This window comes from Physeter macrocephalus, chromosome 2 (genome assembly GCF_002837175.3).
Source record: "Physeter macrocephalus isolate SW-GA chromosome 2, ASM283717v5, whole genome shotgun sequence".
Taxonomy (NCBI): domain Eukaryota; kingdom Metazoa; phylum Chordata; class Mammalia; order Artiodactyla; family Physeteridae; genus Physeter; species Physeter macrocephalus.
In genome coordinates this window covers 131,357,337-131,376,144 of record NC_041215.1, presented here as the reverse complement: position 1 = coordinate 131,376,144, position 18,808 = coordinate 131,357,337, and the positions used below count along the sequence as shown (strand labels likewise).

Genomic DNA, 18,808 nt, shown 5'->3' with positions numbered 1-18,808 from the left:
CAGGAAACTATGAATCAGCCAATTAACGTTTTCAGAGGGGCTTGATAGTTGGAGCGCTCAGTCTCCTCTACCCTTCATTTTCAAACCATTCTATGAAAGCCACTAACCAAGACAACTCTACAGTACAATATGGAAGGAGGAAAAACTGTGGAATCTCATCTCTAAACTTCCTGAGGCCCTTCCTTTTTGTTCCCTTCTGTCTTAACCCTGTCTCTTGGTTCTGAGTTTATGTGGGCATTTCTATTTGTCTCTTTTTCTCAGTGTCTTTTTTTTTTTCCTTTGACTCTCTCCCTTGAGTCTCTCCCGTTTGTGTGTGTTCTGTGTTTCTTTCCTCTTCACGAACCTCTTTGCCTTCCCCATTCCCTCTCTATTCTCTTCCCTTCCCCTAACCTCACTCATTCTTTCTTCCTCCCTCAACTGGCCGGTGAGGTACTGGCATGTACAGTGAATTTGTTCTGCTTAATATATAAAAATTGATATTGACTATTTCCATTTAAAACTAATTAAGGCTCCTAAGAGCCAGTGTACTCCTTCCAAAATGCTTCTACAGATGATTGTTACAAAGTACTTTAAATCTTTTTATCCAAGTTCCTGCATTCACATGTCTCGAGGAAATTTACCTAGTACCCCACTCATCTAACTGGTTTCTTCCAATCCCCACACCTTCCCTTCCCACTCCACCACCACCTCCCGACTGCCTTCTCTATCTCAGGTCTGTCCCCAGCTCCTGCGCTGGACTGCACCTAAATCATACCAGACCTTATGTTGAGCCAAGTGTCTCTCATTCTTCTTGTCTTAGTTTCTTTCCTTTGTTACCCTTCTAAGGCTTGATACTTTACAAACTATTGCTTTTGCTCTGAAGCTTATTTTTAAGCTGCTCTTACTTTTACGTATGAGTGCTTTTGCCTGCCTAGTTCCGAATAGCGGCTACCAGGGACAGCTCTCTTGCTAGCAGAGGCTCCCTTAGTAACGAGCATTCCTTTGTGCTCATCCTGCATATAGATCACCAGGGAGCTTTTAAATGAGAAAAGACCTGGCTGACCCAGAAGGTGGTATTTATAAATAGTCCTCCAGCCCCCGCTCCTTAAAGCTTGTCCACCTAATCCTCTCCTCTCTCAAGATTGGAAGTGACTTGACCTTTGAGTCTTAAAACTCAGGCTCTTTTTCTTTTAAAAATCTGGTTGGCAAACTGTTAAAACAAAAATGTTCTCAGCAGGCTGATGATCAGTCATCAGAACTTGCCTTTCATTTCCAGCATTTTTAGCCAAATATGCTTCCTCTTCTGTGGACCAATTTTTCACATTGTTATTATTTTAAGACACTTACCTCAGTAATTTTTATTTCTTTTTACTGATAGGCTATCATGGATTTGTATTTTTATGATTTAAAAAGCTGTTCCCAAACGACTGCATCTCTATCATGAACTAAGAGCCTTCCTTTTCACTCCTAAAATCACAGAACTTGGAGGGGCTCTAAGTAGCCTCCATCACAGCATCACTGGATAGAGCTCTATTATATTTCCCTAATGTTGTATTATTTACTGAAGCTAAAATCTCATAGGTTTTTATTAGGATTACGAAATGAAGCACATGATATAGACACTAATAGTGTCTATTTACCTAGTACCCCACTCATCTAACTGGTTTCTTCCAATCCCCACACATTCCCTTCTCACTCCACCACCACCTGCCGACTGCCTTCTCTACCTCAGGTCTGTCCCCAGCTCCTGCACTGGACTGCACCTAAATCATACCAGACCACATGTCTGATTAGGGTACATGAAGGAACTGCCTAATTGTTGAATTGGCCAAAGGTGTTTTTTGTTTGTTTGTTTGTTTTACTATATTTCCCAAAAAGATAATTAAGTCCTTAATCTGATTATTTATAGAGAAGAGATGCTTATATTAGACAAACCATGTGTTTTTAGCAGCCTCTCTTCCTTGTTATAAAATGGAGGAAACTTAAATTCACTATCCAATAACTATCAGAGAGAATACTCTAATTTAAGACTGTTTTCTTTTAATCCCTTAACAGATTAGAGGGTAAGTCCTGGTCCCAGGCTTTTCTTTGCTGACCTGGGCCAGGGGTAGTAATGCTTTTTCTAGAAGCTACTAGGTCTGATCCATCTGTTGCTTTGTGGGGAGAACCCCTTCCCCAAGGCTTTTCTTGCAGTAGTTTTGCTGGAATGTCCTACTTGCATGTGAGCCTGGAACTTTAGAAGTAATTTTAGTTCTGTTATTTAATTTAAGAAAGTTTGGTGTCCAGTGTGGCTGTGTTTGTACATAAGAGACTATCTGTAGAAAAAGAATAAAAAACATGTACACAGCAGGTTGAGTAAGTACTGTGTCTTCTGAAAACCTTGGGCTTAGATGTCTAAGGCAGTTCTGTTTAGATCAGCACTCAGCATGGACTTGCTAGAGCAGTAGTATCTGTTGTTTTATTTCTCCAGTTGGGGAAGCTTTCTCTTAATATATGGAGACTCTAGAATGGGTAAGAATATGTGTAGTAATTAGAATTGTAAGACATGGCCTAAGCAAGTATGGATACTTTTGACTTGCTTTTGGATTCAGTTGTTTAAAAAAAGTGGAGTGTAAAAATAAGAAACAGAGGAGAGAAAACCACGTAGGTACAGCAGAGCAGCAGTATTCAGCAATACAATGAGCATACAAGGAGAGTTTGTTAGGATTACACACGCGGAGAGGACAGTAGCACAACCAACACAACTTCAAAGCAATGGTGGGTCATGTCGGGGGACAGTGCACAAGCAGACCAAGGGCATAGGAAGCTTAGGGTACCCATCACATTCAAGGCACACTACTGGATAACCCTTGGTTCTCTTTTGTGACTTTTTTTATATAGCAGCAAAACTTAGAAAGAATCTCTCCAGAGGGTTAAATGTAGTACCATTATGCACGTAATGATGCTAATCAACTGTATTGTTCAGGTTCTTCACTGCAAGCTACCAAACAATGGGAAAGTCCCTCAAAGGCTCTCTGGTGCTTTCAGAACTGACTGCAGTTGGAGGAACAGGGGAAACACTGCAGAAAAGGTGGGTTTGGCACTACCTGCTGCCCCACCCTGAAGAAATGCTGACTCTTCCTCAAATCCTTGTGTGACTACAGCTTCAGGGCCCCAGGTGTCCAAGCCTAGGTCATGTGCTTGCCCCCAGCTGCACCATGACCAGGAGAGAAGGATCTGGATCTTCTAGTTGCTGTAGTGCGAAGCAGTCACTGCCTCCCATGGGGGAAAGGAGGCTGCAGGGTGCTGGTTGGGAAGAAGGTTTTGTTGCTAGACAGCAAAAAAAAAAAAAAAAAAGGCATGTAAACTGTATCTGTCTGAAGCTCAGTGTCTTTACAAATATTAACCATCTTTCTCAGGCTCAGCCAGCATGCATGGAGAATATTAATTTCATTTTCCTTTAATGATTTGTTCATTGTCTTTAAAAACAAAAACAAAAACACTTGGAACTATCTTTTTAAATTTAGTCTTTATCAAAGTTGTATGTGTACATCGTTTTGAGTCATAGTTCTACCCAGTTTCTAATGAAGAACAGCATTCCATGTGCTCCCATTCCTATTTTCTACTCCCCAGAGAAAACTGTTTTCAATTCTTTCTAGCTGATTTATTTGGCACTCATCTTGATATTTCTAAATAGCACACAGTGGTTATGTCTTAATGTTTCCGTTTTGGGCATTATTTATCAACTTCCCACAATGGAAATGAGTTTTGTTCTTTCTCAACACTTTAAGCTTAATCACACATACACTCTCTTCTCCTTCCCGCATCCTCCCAGGATAATTGTATTGGATCCATAGCCTGTGTTTTTATTATCACTGCGTTAACACTGTTTGCAATGAAGTCATGTAGTATAATGTGACTACTACTTTCTCCCAGTACCACCTTTGATTTTTCCCTGATGTTAATAATTGTCTTGGTTTTTTAATTCATTTGCTTCAATTTTCTATACTTCTCACTGATGTGACCCCCAAATCTCCCCTAACTGAATAAATCCTCTTTCCATATAAACACATTAGATATTCTATGAATTTCATCTTTTTTTTAAATTTCATCTTCTTTTAATTTTTTTTTTTTTTTTGGCTGCATTGGGTCTTCATTGCTGCACGCGGGCTTTCTCTAGTTGCGGCGAGTGGGGCCTACTCTTTGTTGCAGTGCGTGAGCTTCTCATTGCAGTGGCTTCTCTTGTTGTGGAGCATGGGCTCTAGGCGTGCGGGCTTCAGTAGTTGCAGCAACACAGGCTCAGTAGTTGTGGCTTGCGGGCTCTAGAGTGCAGGCTCAGTAGTTGTGGCGCACGGGCTTAGTTGCTTCGTGGCATGTGTATCTTCCCGGACCAGGGATCGAACCCATGTCCCCTGCATTGGCAGGCAGATTCTTAACCACTGTGCCACCAGGGAGGTTCAAATTTCATCTTCTTAAAAAGAAATATCTTCCTAAGTGTTCTGACTTGCTCCTCTCTGGACCCTGGACCAGTCACCCTCCAGGCCTGCTAAGGAGCTATTGTCTTGGGGCCTCCTTCAACATCACTCTAAGAACCCCTTTACCTGTCTCTTGTTTTAGATCCCTTGCTTCCTCGATTCAGTGTCATCCTCTTCCTTTGTCTTCCCTGTCATTTTGAAGGAGCATGTTACCATTCGTTTCTTTCCCCCACCCCCCAATTATTTATTTATTTATTTTTGGCTGCATTGGGTCTTTGTTGCTGCTTGCAGTCTTTCTCTAGTTGCAGAGAGCGGGGGCTACTCTTCATTGTGGTACGCGGGCTTCTCATTGCGGTGGCTTCTCTTGTTGCGGAGCGTGGGCCCTAGTAGTTATGGCCCGCGGGCTTAGTTGCTCCACGGCATGTGGGATCTTCCCAGACCAGGGATCAAACCCGTGTCCCCTGCATTGGCAAGCGGATTCTTAACCACTGCACCACCAGGGAAGCAGATCATTCGTTTCTTGAGAAAGTAAAGGTTTTTTTAGTTTTAGGAATCATTTCCTTGAGAATTTTAAAGGCACTGCTCCATTTTTTCTGTCCTCCAGAGTCCCTGTTGAAAAATCTCATTCATTCTGATTTTGACCCTTTGCGTAACAACTTATTTTCCCTCTGGAAGCTTCTCTTTAACCTTGATGTTCTGCAAGTTCACAATGATGTGACTTGGGCCCTTACTGGACCTTTTCTTGAATTCATTTGTTTGATGACTTCCTCTCCTTGGTGTTTTCTGTTCTTTCTCAAATTCCTGCTAGTTAGATGTTGGACCTCTTGTACTGATGTCCAGTTTTTGCATCTCTACTCTCCTGTTTTCTATCCTTGTAGTCTTTTTCTTTTTCTTTCTGAAATAATCTCTCAACTTTGTCTTCCAACCCTTGCATGGAGTTGTTTGGTTCTGCTATCAAAATGTATATTTTCCTAGAGTTTTTTTTGTCCTCTGAACATACTTTTTTTATTTAATTGGTATTGTTGATGCATTTATTGTATGATGAGCAATACAGAAACAAGAAAATATAAATATGTAAGTTAGAAGGCATTTTCTGACTGAAAGAGATTATCAGTTGACCAGTCTCAAAAGTTGTAACCTTGAGCCAAAGAAAAATCACCTAAAATACACAAAATTCAATGGTATACAATTTTTAGTATGGTATTTATAAGGATTATGGGTTTTTTTAAGATTTATTTATTTATTTATTTATTTTATTTTTGGCTGCTTCGGGTCTTAGTTGCGGCACATGGGATCTTCATTGAGGCATGCGGGATCTTTTGTTGCAATGCACGGGCTTCTCTCTAGTTGTGGTGCATGGGCTCCAGGGCGTGTGGGCTCTGTAGTTGTGGCTCGTGGGTTCCAGGGCACATGGGCTCTGTAGTTTGTGGCACTCGGGCTCTGTAGTTTGTGACACTCGGGCTCTCTAGTTGAGGTGCATGAGCTCAGTGGTTGAGGCACACGGGCTTAGTTGCCCCGCAGCATGTGGGGTGTTAGTTCCCTGACCGGGGATCGAACCCATGTCCCCGCATTGTAAGGTGGATTCTTTACCACTGGACCAGCAGGGAAGTCCCTGTAAGGATTATGTTTTGCTGGTTGTTTTTGTGTTTGTTTTTAATGCTCATTTTTAAAAGTTTGTATCTTCCTCTGTAGTCTTTTTTTTCCTCTAAGTTGCTTTTTATCTCTTTGTTTTGGTCTGTCTTTCATAGTAAATGCTTTCTAGAGTTTCTGGTGATCCTTGGTTATCTTCTCATATTTAAGAGCAGGCCACTAAAAAGCTACTTGAGAGGTCTGGACTTGTGAGTAAAGCTTATGGACTCTGATCTTCACTGTAAGGCAATCTGCCTGAGTCATTTACTGGAATTTCTCTCATATCTGTTTCTTTAGGTCTTTTATCTTGTCTGGTCATATTCTGTTGGAAAATTTTAAATTTTGCACTGTTCATTTTCTACCTCTTTCTTGCAATTTCTAGATGTGTACAGTCTGAGTTCTCATGTTGTAGACAAAAATATCTCCCCTGGGTCTCTGCTTTTTCCTTTAAATGCCTTTTGTACTCTCCTACACATTCTTTTTTTTTTTTTTTTTAATTTATTTATTTATTTGCCTGTGCAGGGTCTTAGTTGCGGCATGCAGGATCTTCATTGCAGCATGCGGGATCTTTAGTTGCGGCATGTGGGCTCTTAGTTGCAGCATGCAGGATCTAGTTCCCTGACCAGGGATCAAACCCGGGCCCCCTGAATTGGGAACATGAAGTCTTAACCACTGAACCACCAGGGAAGTCCCTCTCCTACACATTCTTATTTGCTTTCTTGGCACTTAGCAGTTAGGCCAACTTGCTAAAAAATAAACAAGAGTTGATAGGAGCAAATATGAAACACCTAGAGTACAAAGTAGGAGTCACTTCAGTGCCTTGTTTTTCCTTAATATATTGATCAGAAATTGGATGAACCTTCGGGATGCTGAGACAGGGAAGATACTCTGGCAAGGAACAGAAGACCTGTCAGTCCCTGGAGTGGAGCATGAAGGTACTTTCCACCCTTTGTCTGCACAGGACTGATGACGCAGAGCAGGCCTAGGCATCAGGGAACCGAGTTAATGGAGACCCACCAGGGGACGGGCCTCTGCAGGCATAGCACGTCAGTCCACATCGTGCTGAGATGTCTAGTTTCTTTCTTATGTTTCTTTCTCCCACTTCCCAAAACCCACTTCGTGCTGAAATTTTAGCATTAGAACATACCCAAAGATACAAAGATCTCAACTTTTTTCTGAAAGAAAATTTGCGTTTTTATCTCCCTGAAATAAAAGAAAAACCAAGGGAACAGAATAGAAAGAAGGTTCCCATTCAGCCCCTTTCCTGATAAGAGGAGCTGGGTAAGGCCTTTAGATGCACTAAATCTGTTGTTCCTTGAAGATCTTTCAGTCAAATGCACTGGACCAGTTTGGGACCTCTGCCTTTAATTAAAGTGTAATTCTGTTACCAAGGCATTTTATGAAATTTCACGTAGATAATATACGCTGTAAATAATCTCTAAGAAGCTCCCAGAAATGCTTTCAATATTTCTTTTTCTTTACCAGCCCGTGTTCCCAAGAAAATCCTCAAGTGCAAGGCAGTGTCTCGAGAATTGAACTTCTCTTCAGCAGAACAAATGGAAAAATTCCGCCTGGAACAAAAAGTTTACTTCAAAGGGCAATGCCTAGAAGGTATTCTGCTGCCAACATGCCTGAAATCTGGGCTTAGGGACAAAATCTGGACAGGGACAGAAGTCAAGACCCAGTGAACTAAAGCACTGCTTTGATAACATTTATTTTGCAACTCAGTTTGTGATAGGGTTCCTACACCCTGGCAGACTGGGGAGTCGTGGCGAAAAGAAGCAAAAACAAAGCTGGCAACTACAAGAGGCTCTAAGCCCAACAAAAGGGTTACTGACCCTGGAGGGCCTGAGGTTGGTGCCTGCTTTGTCACTGACGTGGTATTGTAACATGGTCACAAGGAAGCTGCTGGTTAGGGCCCGGTACAGTACTCTCCATACAGTCTTGTACAGATTTGACTGGCAAGGCCACTCTGCATTGAGTTTTTACCATGAAGTCTAAGAGGGTACATATGTGTCTTAGAGCTGAAATTCCAAGTGAAAAGGCCTATTCTGTACTTCCGTTTATATAATTTACATCCAGCCTACTTCTAAGAAAATATTGCTGGTCCTGTTAGTCCTTTAGATCCCAGAGCATAGGGAGCAGGCCTCTAGTGTGGTTCAGGGGACAGCCTGAAGGGGGCTTCCATGTCCTTTCTTGTGCCTCTGGCCTGGGAAGTTTCTGATGGCTTCATTGGTGGTTCTTGGGGTAGGAAGAGGCTTGCTCTAAAGGATGGGGACATGGAGCCCTGAGACTCTGCCCTGGGCGCCAGCTCACCTGCTTTTCCTTCTTCCTTCAGAATGGTTCTTCGAGTTTGGCTTTGTGATCCCTAACTCCACAAACACCTGGCAGTCCCTGATAGAGGCAGCACCCGAGTCCCAGATGATGCCAGCCAGCGTGCTAACGTGAGTGAGCGGGCCGCAGGAACTGTGGAGGTGTCTAGAAGCAGGAATTCCAGGCACGTGGGACTCGTGGTCCCGTTCAGCAGGCAGGCAATCTAGGTTGAGAACAAGGGTAAAAGAGTATCCAGGGGTATCTGAAGTTACAGCTTACTGACTTTTGTCATGTGAAAAAGACAGTGTGATAGAATGGAAAAAATTAAAAACTTCAGATTAAATCTTTAGACTAAATTCCTGATTAACCCTGACTAGCTGTGTAATCTTGGACAATGTACTTTACCTCTCTGGGCCTTATTCTCCTCCTCTCTAAATGTAGAATTAATAATTCTCTCTCACAGAGGTATAGTGAGGACAAAATGAGATGATATGGAAGGAAACTGGCATATAATATATATTAAGTCTATGCCAATTTGCTCCCTTTCCTTACTATCAAACTTCTGGTACTCTGTACTTTGTTTGAATGGGCTTCAGTGGAATCTGATAAAGTCCTAATTCTGTTTTAGAGGATAATGTTTGGTTATAGTTTTTCAGAGACTAGCTTAAAATTTTAATAGATATGCTTCCTGCTCAAAGAATAATTAGTTTGTCCTTTGTCCCCAAAAGTCAGTCAATAACTGCCTACCTACCATTTTTCTCTTGGGAAAAGATTTTAGTCTTTTAAAAGTTTTAGCAATATTGCCTAGTAACAAATTATTCACACAGATAATTGTGCAATATTGGATCATCTCTTTAAACAGGTCCTTTATGAAAGCCACACTGAATTTGTAAATAGAGGTTATTTATAAGTCTTGAATAGATTTTTAATTTGTATAATAGTAGGTATTTTTATATTCCATCAACCAGTCAGATCTTGAGTTCCTTATTTACCTATTTTGTAATTAATTACTAGCAAGAAGATATCTGCTGGATATTAATTACCCTGGGAAAGTACAGTGTCATATGTAGAAGGGCATTTTTTAGATTTTATTAACCATTATTTGACTTATTCTTGGCCAGGCCTGATTTCTTTCAGGTATTAACACCACTAAGTCTGTGATAACATATTTAGGTTATTTAAGTTATGTCTTACTTTTTAGAGCCCCAAAGTAGTACCACTGTTGCCTTTAACTCAGTACAAGAGTAGTTTGATTTGGAAACACTGAGATAACCACCAAGAAAAATGAAATTGCACACTGTATACAATACAGGTGTATTGTTTGGGGTTCTTAAGCCATAAGCCATAGAAACTGACTGTGGCTTACAGGACAGCGTTGAAAGGGTAGGGCTGAGACCTGAGAAACTCGAAAAATGCAGGTGGCAGGAACTGTGGATGGTTTCCTCAAGGAGCAGCTGTGGGAAGGATCTTGCTCAGGGGAGAGAGTCTGACTGGCCCAAATTACATCCTGTGCCCACCGCTTTGCCAGGCGAGGGCGGGGCCGCTTGGTTGACCCATGGACTGGAGATAGGGTGGTTCCCCAAGAGAAGAACAGAGTGCTGTTACTCAAAGTGAGGAGAATAGATGCAGGACAGGCCAACCCACAGCTGTCCACCAGAGTAAGTTTTATAGGAAAAGATACGTCCCCAGGTTTCCATGTGAATCAGAAAGTCAGTCATATTTATAGGCACCCCTGTGTGCAAAGCACTCTAAGGGCCTTAGGTACACGGTGGATTAAGACATGCTCCCTCTTATGATGTCTGAACTTGAAGAAGACCTACCTAGTCACATAAGTTAAATGTCCTGTTAGACATCTAACCCCATATGGACACAGATTTTAATATCCCCAAGCCAAGGTTATAGGTGAGTGCATGTCCACAGGCCCAGCAGACCCAGATTGAAACCACTCTGTGGAAATGAGATCTGTTGTCTAACACGCTCACTCTTTCGCCCTCTCTTCTTACTTATAGTGGAAATGTTATCATAGAGACAAAGTTTTTTGACGACGATCTTCTTGTAAGCACATCCAGAGTGAGACTTTTCTACGTTTGAGAGAAGAATATGTGTGCATTTCAAGAATTCATTTTTTTAGGGGGAAGGAGGAAACTGTTTACTTTTTTCCTCTATACATTTGATTTTTGACACTTCCACCCCTAATTCCCTCTATGGCAAAACCCACCTGCGGCCACCAGGGGACCAGCTCTGTGTAGGTAACCAGATGGCTTTTTTCTCTCAAGCCACCATCTTCAACTGACCAGATTAAACTCCCAATCCCAGACCAGAGCAGAGGGCATGCCTCAACTCCTTCTTGGAGTGGACAGGGGGACAAACACATACAAGCTGTTTCCATCACCCTCCCTGCCTCCTTCTTGGGCCCTGCAGGCAACACATCTTCCTTTGGCCCCTGGTTTTGGAAAAATTCAAGTTCCTGACCCACGTTTAGTTTTTTCCTACCATTTCTATTTCATACATTCTCATACATTTAACTTGTAAAATAGACTGTGATATTATTGTTACATAGTGAATTAAAACATATGAATTAAAATATTCCTATGTCTTTAGCATGGCATTGCTTTCATCTCTCCTTTTTTTGGAATGTGAACCTGGCTCCATGATGGGAAGAAAGACATTTAACAGAGCAGACCGTAGGATCACAGCTATATTTTACTCCAGAGATCGACTGATAGATCTTGTGGTTCCTGAGTGCTTCAGTTGCTGCTTTCCAAGAAGGTACAACATACCTGAACAAGACCCATGACCTTGATATTTGTCTTTTAGATGTGATATTTCGTGGTTCTCTTCCACAACATACATGTACCCTCTGCTTGTTTGTACTGTTTTTAACTTTTTCCCTTCTTTTATAATGTGCATTTGTTCAAGAGGTTTCCAGAAAGGTTAGGAGTTCTAAGTTGGTAGACTAAGGACTCTTATTCCTAAATGAGAAACTAGAAGGTTACAAAATGAAGAAAATATCTCCCTAAACTCAACTGGAGAACAATGGGAAGGCATCCAGGATGGGGTGGGATGCTGAGAGGCCTTAAAACCAGTGGTCAGAGGAAGGCCATGTGGCAGAGAAGTAGTTATATCTGCAGTGCTTCCAAGTCTGACAATAGAGAGAAAACTAAAAAGGGCTCTCTTTCAGGAACTTCCCTCTGAGCTACCAGTAGCCTTCACTGTCCTTTATAAAATACCAACAATTAAAAGTTATCTGGTTCCTCCAGTAGTAAGGTCTGAGGCCAGAGGAGGGAAACTACAACGAGAGATGGGCTCTCCTTGGTGTAGCCCCTGCTCCTAGATTCCTGCTCTCCTTCCATCTGTTACCGCAAATGGCCTGTTTGCATATGTGGGTGGGGAGGAGAAGCAGTACATTTTTAGTATACTATCGCCATCTTTCAGTGATGACTCCATTCTTCACATTAGATCTGTTATCTTCAAAAGCTAATTTTTAAATACCAAAGGTTGGATTAAAAAAAAAAAAAAGGTAAAAGTGAATCAAGTTTTTCTTTTGCTTTCCAAAACTGCCATGTCTTTTCTCAGAGTGAACCTGTCTCCTTCCCTTTTCCTGGACTGTATCTTCTCCCCAGAGTCCCATCAGGGAAGGCTGTCAGGGGCCTGGACACATTCTGATGGAGAAAGGACATCCCAGGGAAGGCCTGGCACGGTGTACAGCCACTGGTTCTCAAACATTTATGGCACCTGCCCACACCCAGAGATTCTGAGTCAGTATGTGTGGGTCCCAGAAATCTGCCTATGGAAGCACCCCAAGTGATTCTGCTACAGGTGTTCTGTGGACCATATTTTGAAATACTGGTAGAGGCATTTAGTGAATATTAGAGACATACCTGTGTACACTGGTGGCCATAAGATAAACTGAGCTCTCCAATCATGCTTAAGGAACAAAGGATGGTCCGAGTTCTGACCTGTGCCAGTGAGGGGAAGCTGTCAGTTGCTCAGGGCAATCAAGAGGAATTTTAGGGTCTTCAGAGAAGAACACAGAAGAATCCCAGGCAGCATGGCCTTTGAGAAAGACTTGGGAGAACTTAGAGAATCTGTCAAACATAGATCTCTATTTAGAGAGTTTTGGTTAAGGTTTCCTGTGTGATGTGAGTAAACAGTCTCGTCCATCTTCCCATCTGTGTTACTGGCCAGTGTGCTGAGTGACTTCTGTGATGGAACACATGCGGAAGCACCGAGTCTGGCCCTGGTTAGGCGTGAGTGGGTGGAGGAATCACAGTCTACCAAAGAGGATCTAGCCACATTCAGGCCACACTTACAGGCCTGTTCTGTGTATCAGTAAGATGTCGTGTGAGGCACAGGCCTGCCTTTCCTGAGCTTTGTCCCTAGTTGAGCAATTATAAGTGCCTGCCGTAAGAGAAGGACAAGGTGGGCATTTAAAGGAAGAAGAGATTACATGCAGTTCAGAAAAATCAGGAAAGCCCTCTCTTCTCTGGATCCTTCAACTCTCAGCCTACAAAATATGTTCAAGTTGCCCTAAAAAAAAAATTAACTTTTATAAATAAGGCTTGCCTTCAATTCCGCATGGCCTTCATCTCCTGCTCCCTCCTTTTCTTTCTCTACAGATTCAAACTTCTCGGAATTGTCTCCACTCACTCTTTGCACCCCCTACCTCTCATTGACTCCTCAACCCACGGCTTTCTGGCTCTGGCCTGTGGCTTCCTCTCCTTTGAGGCATCAGTGAACTCCACTGAGCCACTGCCCCCGTCCAGTCCTTCTTTATCTGCTGGGACTCTGGGAGCCCCTTTGCTGAGTGTCTGCTCCTTGCCCCTTTGCAGGCTCTTCATTTTCTTCCAGCTGCCTTGTCCCTAAAATGTTTGTTGGTGGATTTGGGATTTTTTTTTTTTAGCTATTGTATATTGAGAAAATGCTTGTGCAAAATTCTTCTTCTTTTTTTTTTTGGCCGCACCTCGCAGCTTGCAGGATCTTAGTTCCCCAACCAGGGATCAAAACCATGCCCCCGGGTACAGTGGAAGCTCGGAGTCCCAGCCACTGGACCACCAGGGAATTCCCACTTGTGCAAATTCTTTAAACATTATACATTCACTGCATGCATATTTATTGAGCACTTTTTATGTACCAGACACTGTTATAAGTGGTGGAGACACTTGTTGGACAAGATGAGTGAAGTCTCTACCATTAGATTCTAATGAGAGGAGACAGAAAGCAGTTAATTTCAGATAGTAATCAGTGCTCTGAAGAAAACAGGACAGTGCAAGGGCAGCATGTCTGAAATGAGGAGGTGAAGAAACGGAAAGAAGTCAGCATTCAGCTTTTGACCCCAAAACAGGATTGATGTGTCCCCAGCAAGCCAACAGTCTGGAAAGCCAGGATTTACTCAAAGGAAAAGATTTTTTAAATCCCTTAACCTGTCATCAACAAAGTAAGAACCAGATGTGTCACACTTGATACTACAAAGGACTCGGTATGACAGGGAAGGCGCCCTGCCTTGTGGGAGGAGTGACAGCCTCCCCTTCCACCCTGCGAAGGATGGAGAGGAGGAAGCAGGGCAAAGAGGCCCAGTGCTGATGTCCTCGCTTTCCTCCACCCCTCAGGCCTGGATGGAAAGGCTAGATAGAAACATCTGCCCAGGTGTGGGGGAAAGATGAGAACTTCCTAGAGGTTAGTGGGGAGGGTCGGCTGCCCAGCAGTCCAGTAGACGGAGGCCTATTCACTTAGCTTCATAACCATCTCCCCTATAGTGTCCTCCATCCCTACCACCCCGGCCGCACTTCCTATAACCATCTGGGGCCAGTCCAGCTGATGGCATGGCCTCGCCTTTTGATTTATCCTTCACATCACAACCAGAGAGCCCCAGGATGTGCATCTGCTCACCAATTCCTGGGTATTGTCGAGTTTATTTTTAGAATTTCTTGCTAGTGACCTGGTAATTGTTTTGCAGCATTCAAAATGCACTGTTAAAATGGTCCTCAAAGTGAAAACGTTAAATGGCTTAGCAGTTCTTTTTGGTGTTTTTATTTGGTCTGAAACTGAGCAGCTTCAACTATAACTTTGAATAAACTGAGGGATGCAATACAGTGGACTGAGAAGCAGAAATCTGGTAGATACATTTGGTTCCCAAACCATACACCGAGGCACCCCAGGGCACTGCAGCAAGTTCACAGGGGTGCCATAGGATCTTTCAGTTTTTAAAGGAAATGCAGTGATATGGGACATGTGTCATACACTGCTCAAAATCAGCGTGAACAGGAAATGAGGGGAGTGGTGTCCAATCTGTTTCCAGGTTTGAGAAGCTGTGCAGAGCCCAACAGGCGCACACACTCCATTAGTAAGTCACTGTGATGATAAATGAAAGAAAAATATTTTTTCTCTCAATCTATGTGGCTTTTCTTTTTCCAAAATAATACGACAGCTACTAAATTAGGACATAAATACTTAATAAGTTGTTTGGACCTAACTACTTAATAAATAGAATTGTTAGTTATTTGTTTTGACCTAGTTGCACCGTGAAAAAAATTGCTGAGACACAAAGATTACTGTAAACAAAGAGCATTCAGAGATCTCTGATAAAGCCCTTAGTTTAAAATTATGCCTTTCAGAGGGTTAGAAACACACATGCAGGGACTTCCCTGGTTTCCCAGTGGTTTTCTGTGCTCCCAACGTCGGGGGCCTGGGTTCAATCCCTGGTCAGGGAACTAGATCCTGCATGCAGCAGTGAAGATCACGCATGCCGCAACTAAGACCCAGCACATCCAAATGAATTAAATAAATAAATTTTAAAAGTTTTTTTTAAAGAAAAGAAACAGACACGCACACAAACATCCCTGGCAGCAGTAGCATCAAATGCATATTGACCAGCCAGCCCTGAACTCAGAGACAGCCTTTCGTTCCATGGAATGCTTTTTTTTTTTTTTAATTTTATTTATTTATTTTGGCTGCTCTGTGTGGCATGCGGGATCTTAGTTCCCAACCAGGGATTGAACCCAGGCCCCCTGCGTTGGGAGCGCAGAGTCTTAACCACTGGACCACCAGGGAAGTCCCCCATGGAATGCTTTTATTTCTTTTTTAAATCAATTTATTTTATTTTATTTATTTTTGGCTGTGTTGGGTCTTCGTTGCTGCACGCGGGCTCTCTCTAGTTGCGGCGAGTAGAGGCTACTCTTCGTTGCGATGCGTGTGCTTCTCATTGTGGTGGTTTCTCTTGTTGCGGAGCTTGGGCTCTAGGTGCACAGGCTTCAGTTGTTGTGGTGCATGGGCTTAGTTGCTCTGCGGCATGTGGGATCTTCCCGGACCAGGGATCAAACCCGTGTCCCCTGCATTGGCAGGCAGATTCTTAACCACTGCGCCACCAAGGAAGTCCCCCACCGTGGAATGCTTTTAAATTGTTGCACTTATTGAAGGAAATGTATTCAAAGTAAAAAAAAAAAAAAAAAAAGGCATTTACTCAAATTTCTTAGAATGACTTCATAAGTGACTTGGTTTATTCAAGTCATCCCCCAAACAACTCCTCTCAATTACAAGAGGATAAGCAAGATTATTGTCACTTGAATGTTTCATATATATTATAATTATTACTTTTGTGTTGGGCTAAAGTGTGTATTTTGAGCTATACAGTACGCTCTCTGAATGCTGCACAGGACACCCCTGTATAATCAAGCCGTACATGATTGGTCTACCTATTTACAGAACTGGAATTTCATTTCACTGTTTTGTGTTATTACAGAAGCTGTATTATGTCATTGGTTTTCTTTCATGGTACATTGTTGGTCATACGTATTGGTTACTTGGGGCCCAACCCTTGGCCAGAATTGTAATCCACATTATCTCTTCTGGCAGATTGTCTACTGATTATTACTTTTTTAATTGGCTTGTATTCAGCAACGATCTATAATGCATCTGGTAGAACTAGGCTAAGGTTTTTCTTTGAGGGTTCACATTTACTTAAAAGTAGACGTTTTATGATATTGAAATGGTTTTATGACCATAGTGATCCTCAAGCGTTTCCAGGCTCAAATGATATCATTATGGCACAGAATTCTGGGAGCTCAGTTGGATTTGGTGGCATTTTGAAGGAGGCACACAATCATTTGCAGAGGAAAACCTTTCCTCTGTCCACAAACACCTCCTCTGCCTCCCAGGGAGTCAAGTAGCCACTGGGAGTGCCCACTGAAAAATGTCATTGCATAACGAGAGACTACCATTCAAAAGTCAAGGGACTTCCCGGGTGGCGCAGTGGTTAAGAATCCTCCCGCCGATGCAGGGGACATGGATTCCATCCCTGGTCCAGGAAGATCCTACATGCCGCAGAGCAACTAAACCCGTGTGCCACAACTACCGAGTCTGCGCTCTAGAGCCCGCGAGCCACAACTACTAAAGCCCACGTGCCACAACTCCTGAAGCCCGCTCGCTCTAAGGCCCGTGCTCTGCAACAAGAGAAGCCACCGCAATGAGAAGCCTGCGCACCACAACGAAGAGTAGCCCCTGCTCGCCGCAACTAGAGAAAGCACGCGCGCAGCGAGGAAGACACAACACAGACCAAAAAAAAGTCAAGTCACTGTTGGTGATTTTGGCAGGTGCCCCGAGCAGAGCAGGAAAATAACAGAAAGCCCACCCACCTAATACTGGGACACATTTGGTGCCAAGATCAGTTAATATTCTTTCTTTAAAATGGGTTCAGACCACACTGTCTCCAAGGAAAGGAATGAGCTTCTCCTGGGGAGAGATGCTCACTGCGAGGCTGACTAGTAGAGCAGCTCACCAGGGACAGTGTTGACAGAGGGGGTCAGAATTGTAGAAGCCACTGTCACTTCCCCCTGCGACTGGAACCCACCCTTCCTCAGCCCCTTCAAGGCTAGGTGACTGCCCAGCATCTCTATCCAGCAGGTCACAGCCCCGGGCTCCAGTGGAAACCACAAGAGTCAGACTTGGGACATTGGAGGGAGACTGGCAAAAAGGACCCAGAGAATAACTATGTGAGAAGGGGTAGAAGTTTTCCTAGGATACAGAATGGCATTGAAGCTGAGTTTCTATGTCAGAAAAGTACGTACATATTTTGTGAATCTTGATATATAGGGTCAAATGCTTTCTAGAAAGGTTTGTACCAGTTTCCACCCTTTGCTGTCCCTCAACCTACTTACTGATAGCAGTCGCCTCCTGGGCTGTGTTGACAAAGGGCACTTCCATGAGCACAGGGCCTCCGACCACCTGACCACCTGCAGCCGAGGGAGCCTGTGTGAGGCTCATGCAGGCCTCTGAGAGCCAGGCTGTGGAACCGCTTCCCAAGAATCCTTTCCCAAAGTCTGCTTAGTTCAGCAAATATTCCCTGAGCCCTGGTGATGGTCCTTGTTGTGCAAGATCAGCTTTTTCTGGACATGATTGTCCTTCAATATGTTAATAGGCTTTCTGTGAAAAAAATCCAGGTCAAAAAAACTTGGGATGAGCTGCATGCTAAACCTTATTCTTGGCGACAACGAAGAGTAGCCCCTGCTCGCCGCAACTAGAGAAAGCACGCGCGCAGCGAGGAAGACACAACACAGACCAAAAAAAAGTCAAGTCACTGTTGGTGATTTTGGCAGGTGCCCCGAGCAGAGCAGGAAAATAACAGAAAGCCCACCCACCTAATACTGGGACACATTTGGTGCCAAGATCAGTTAATATTCTTTCTTTAAAATGGGTTCAGACCACACTGTCTCCAAGGAAAGGAATGAGCTTCTCCTGGGGAGAGATGCTCACTGCGAGGCTGACTAGTAGAGCAGCTCACCAGGGACAGTGTTGACAGAGGGGGTCAGAATTGTAGAAGCCACTGTCACTTCCCCCTGCGACTGGAACCCACCCTTCCTCAGCCCCTTCAAGGCTAGGTGACTGCCCAGCATCTCTATCCAGCAGGTCACAGCCCCGGGCTCCAGTGGAAACCACAAGAGTCAGACTTGGGACATTGGAGGGAGACTGGCAAAAAGGACCCAGAGAATAACTATGTGAGAAGGGGTAGAAGTTTTCCTAGGATACAGAATGGCATTGAAGCTGAGTTTCTATGTCAGAAAAGTACGTACATATTTTGTGAATCTTGATATATAGGGTCAAATGCTTTCTAGAAAGGTTTGTACCAGTTTCCACCCTTTGCTGTCCCTCAACCTACTTACTGATAGCAGTCGCCTCCTGGGCTGTGTTGACAAAGGGCACTTCCATGAGCACAGGGCCTCCGACCACCTGACCACCTGCAGCCGAGGGAGCCTGTGTGAGGCTCATGCAGGCCTCTGAGAGCCAGGCTGTGGAACCGCTTCCCAAGAATCCTTTCCCAAAGTCTGCTTAGTTCAGCAAATATTCCCTGAGCCCTGGTGATGGTCCTTGTTGTGCAAGATCAGCTTTTTCTGGACATGATTGTCCTTCAATATGTTAATAGGCTTTCTGTGAAAAAAATC

General features: G+C 43.4%; 1 protein-coding gene across 6 annotated transcripts in view; it reads left to right on the top strand.

Annotated features, from left to right (window-relative positions):
• Window positions 1-13,782, top strand: part of PDE6D (phosphodiesterase 6D) — a 56,043-nt gene extending 42,261 nt beyond the window's left edge. For 2 of the 6 annotated variants that reach the window (XM_028482659.2, XM_028482654.2), the window contains exons 2-7: window positions 2,945-3,049; window positions 6,909-6,997; window positions 7,548-7,673; window positions 8,401-8,506; window positions 10,977-11,144; window positions 12,995-13,781. In XM_028482659.2, coding sequence (XP_028338460.1) covers window positions 2,970-3,049; window positions 6,909-6,997; window positions 7,548-7,673; window positions 8,401-8,506; window positions 10,977-11,144; window positions 12,995-13,241 — 816 coding nt within the window. In that variant the 5' untranslated portion in view covers window positions 2,945-2,969 and the 3' untranslated portion in view covers window positions 13,242-13,781. The other 4 variants (XM_028482650.2, XM_055090494.1, XM_028482667.2 and 1 more) reach the window with 4 other exon arrangements.
• Window positions 13,783-18,808: the final 5,026 nt, after the last annotated feature.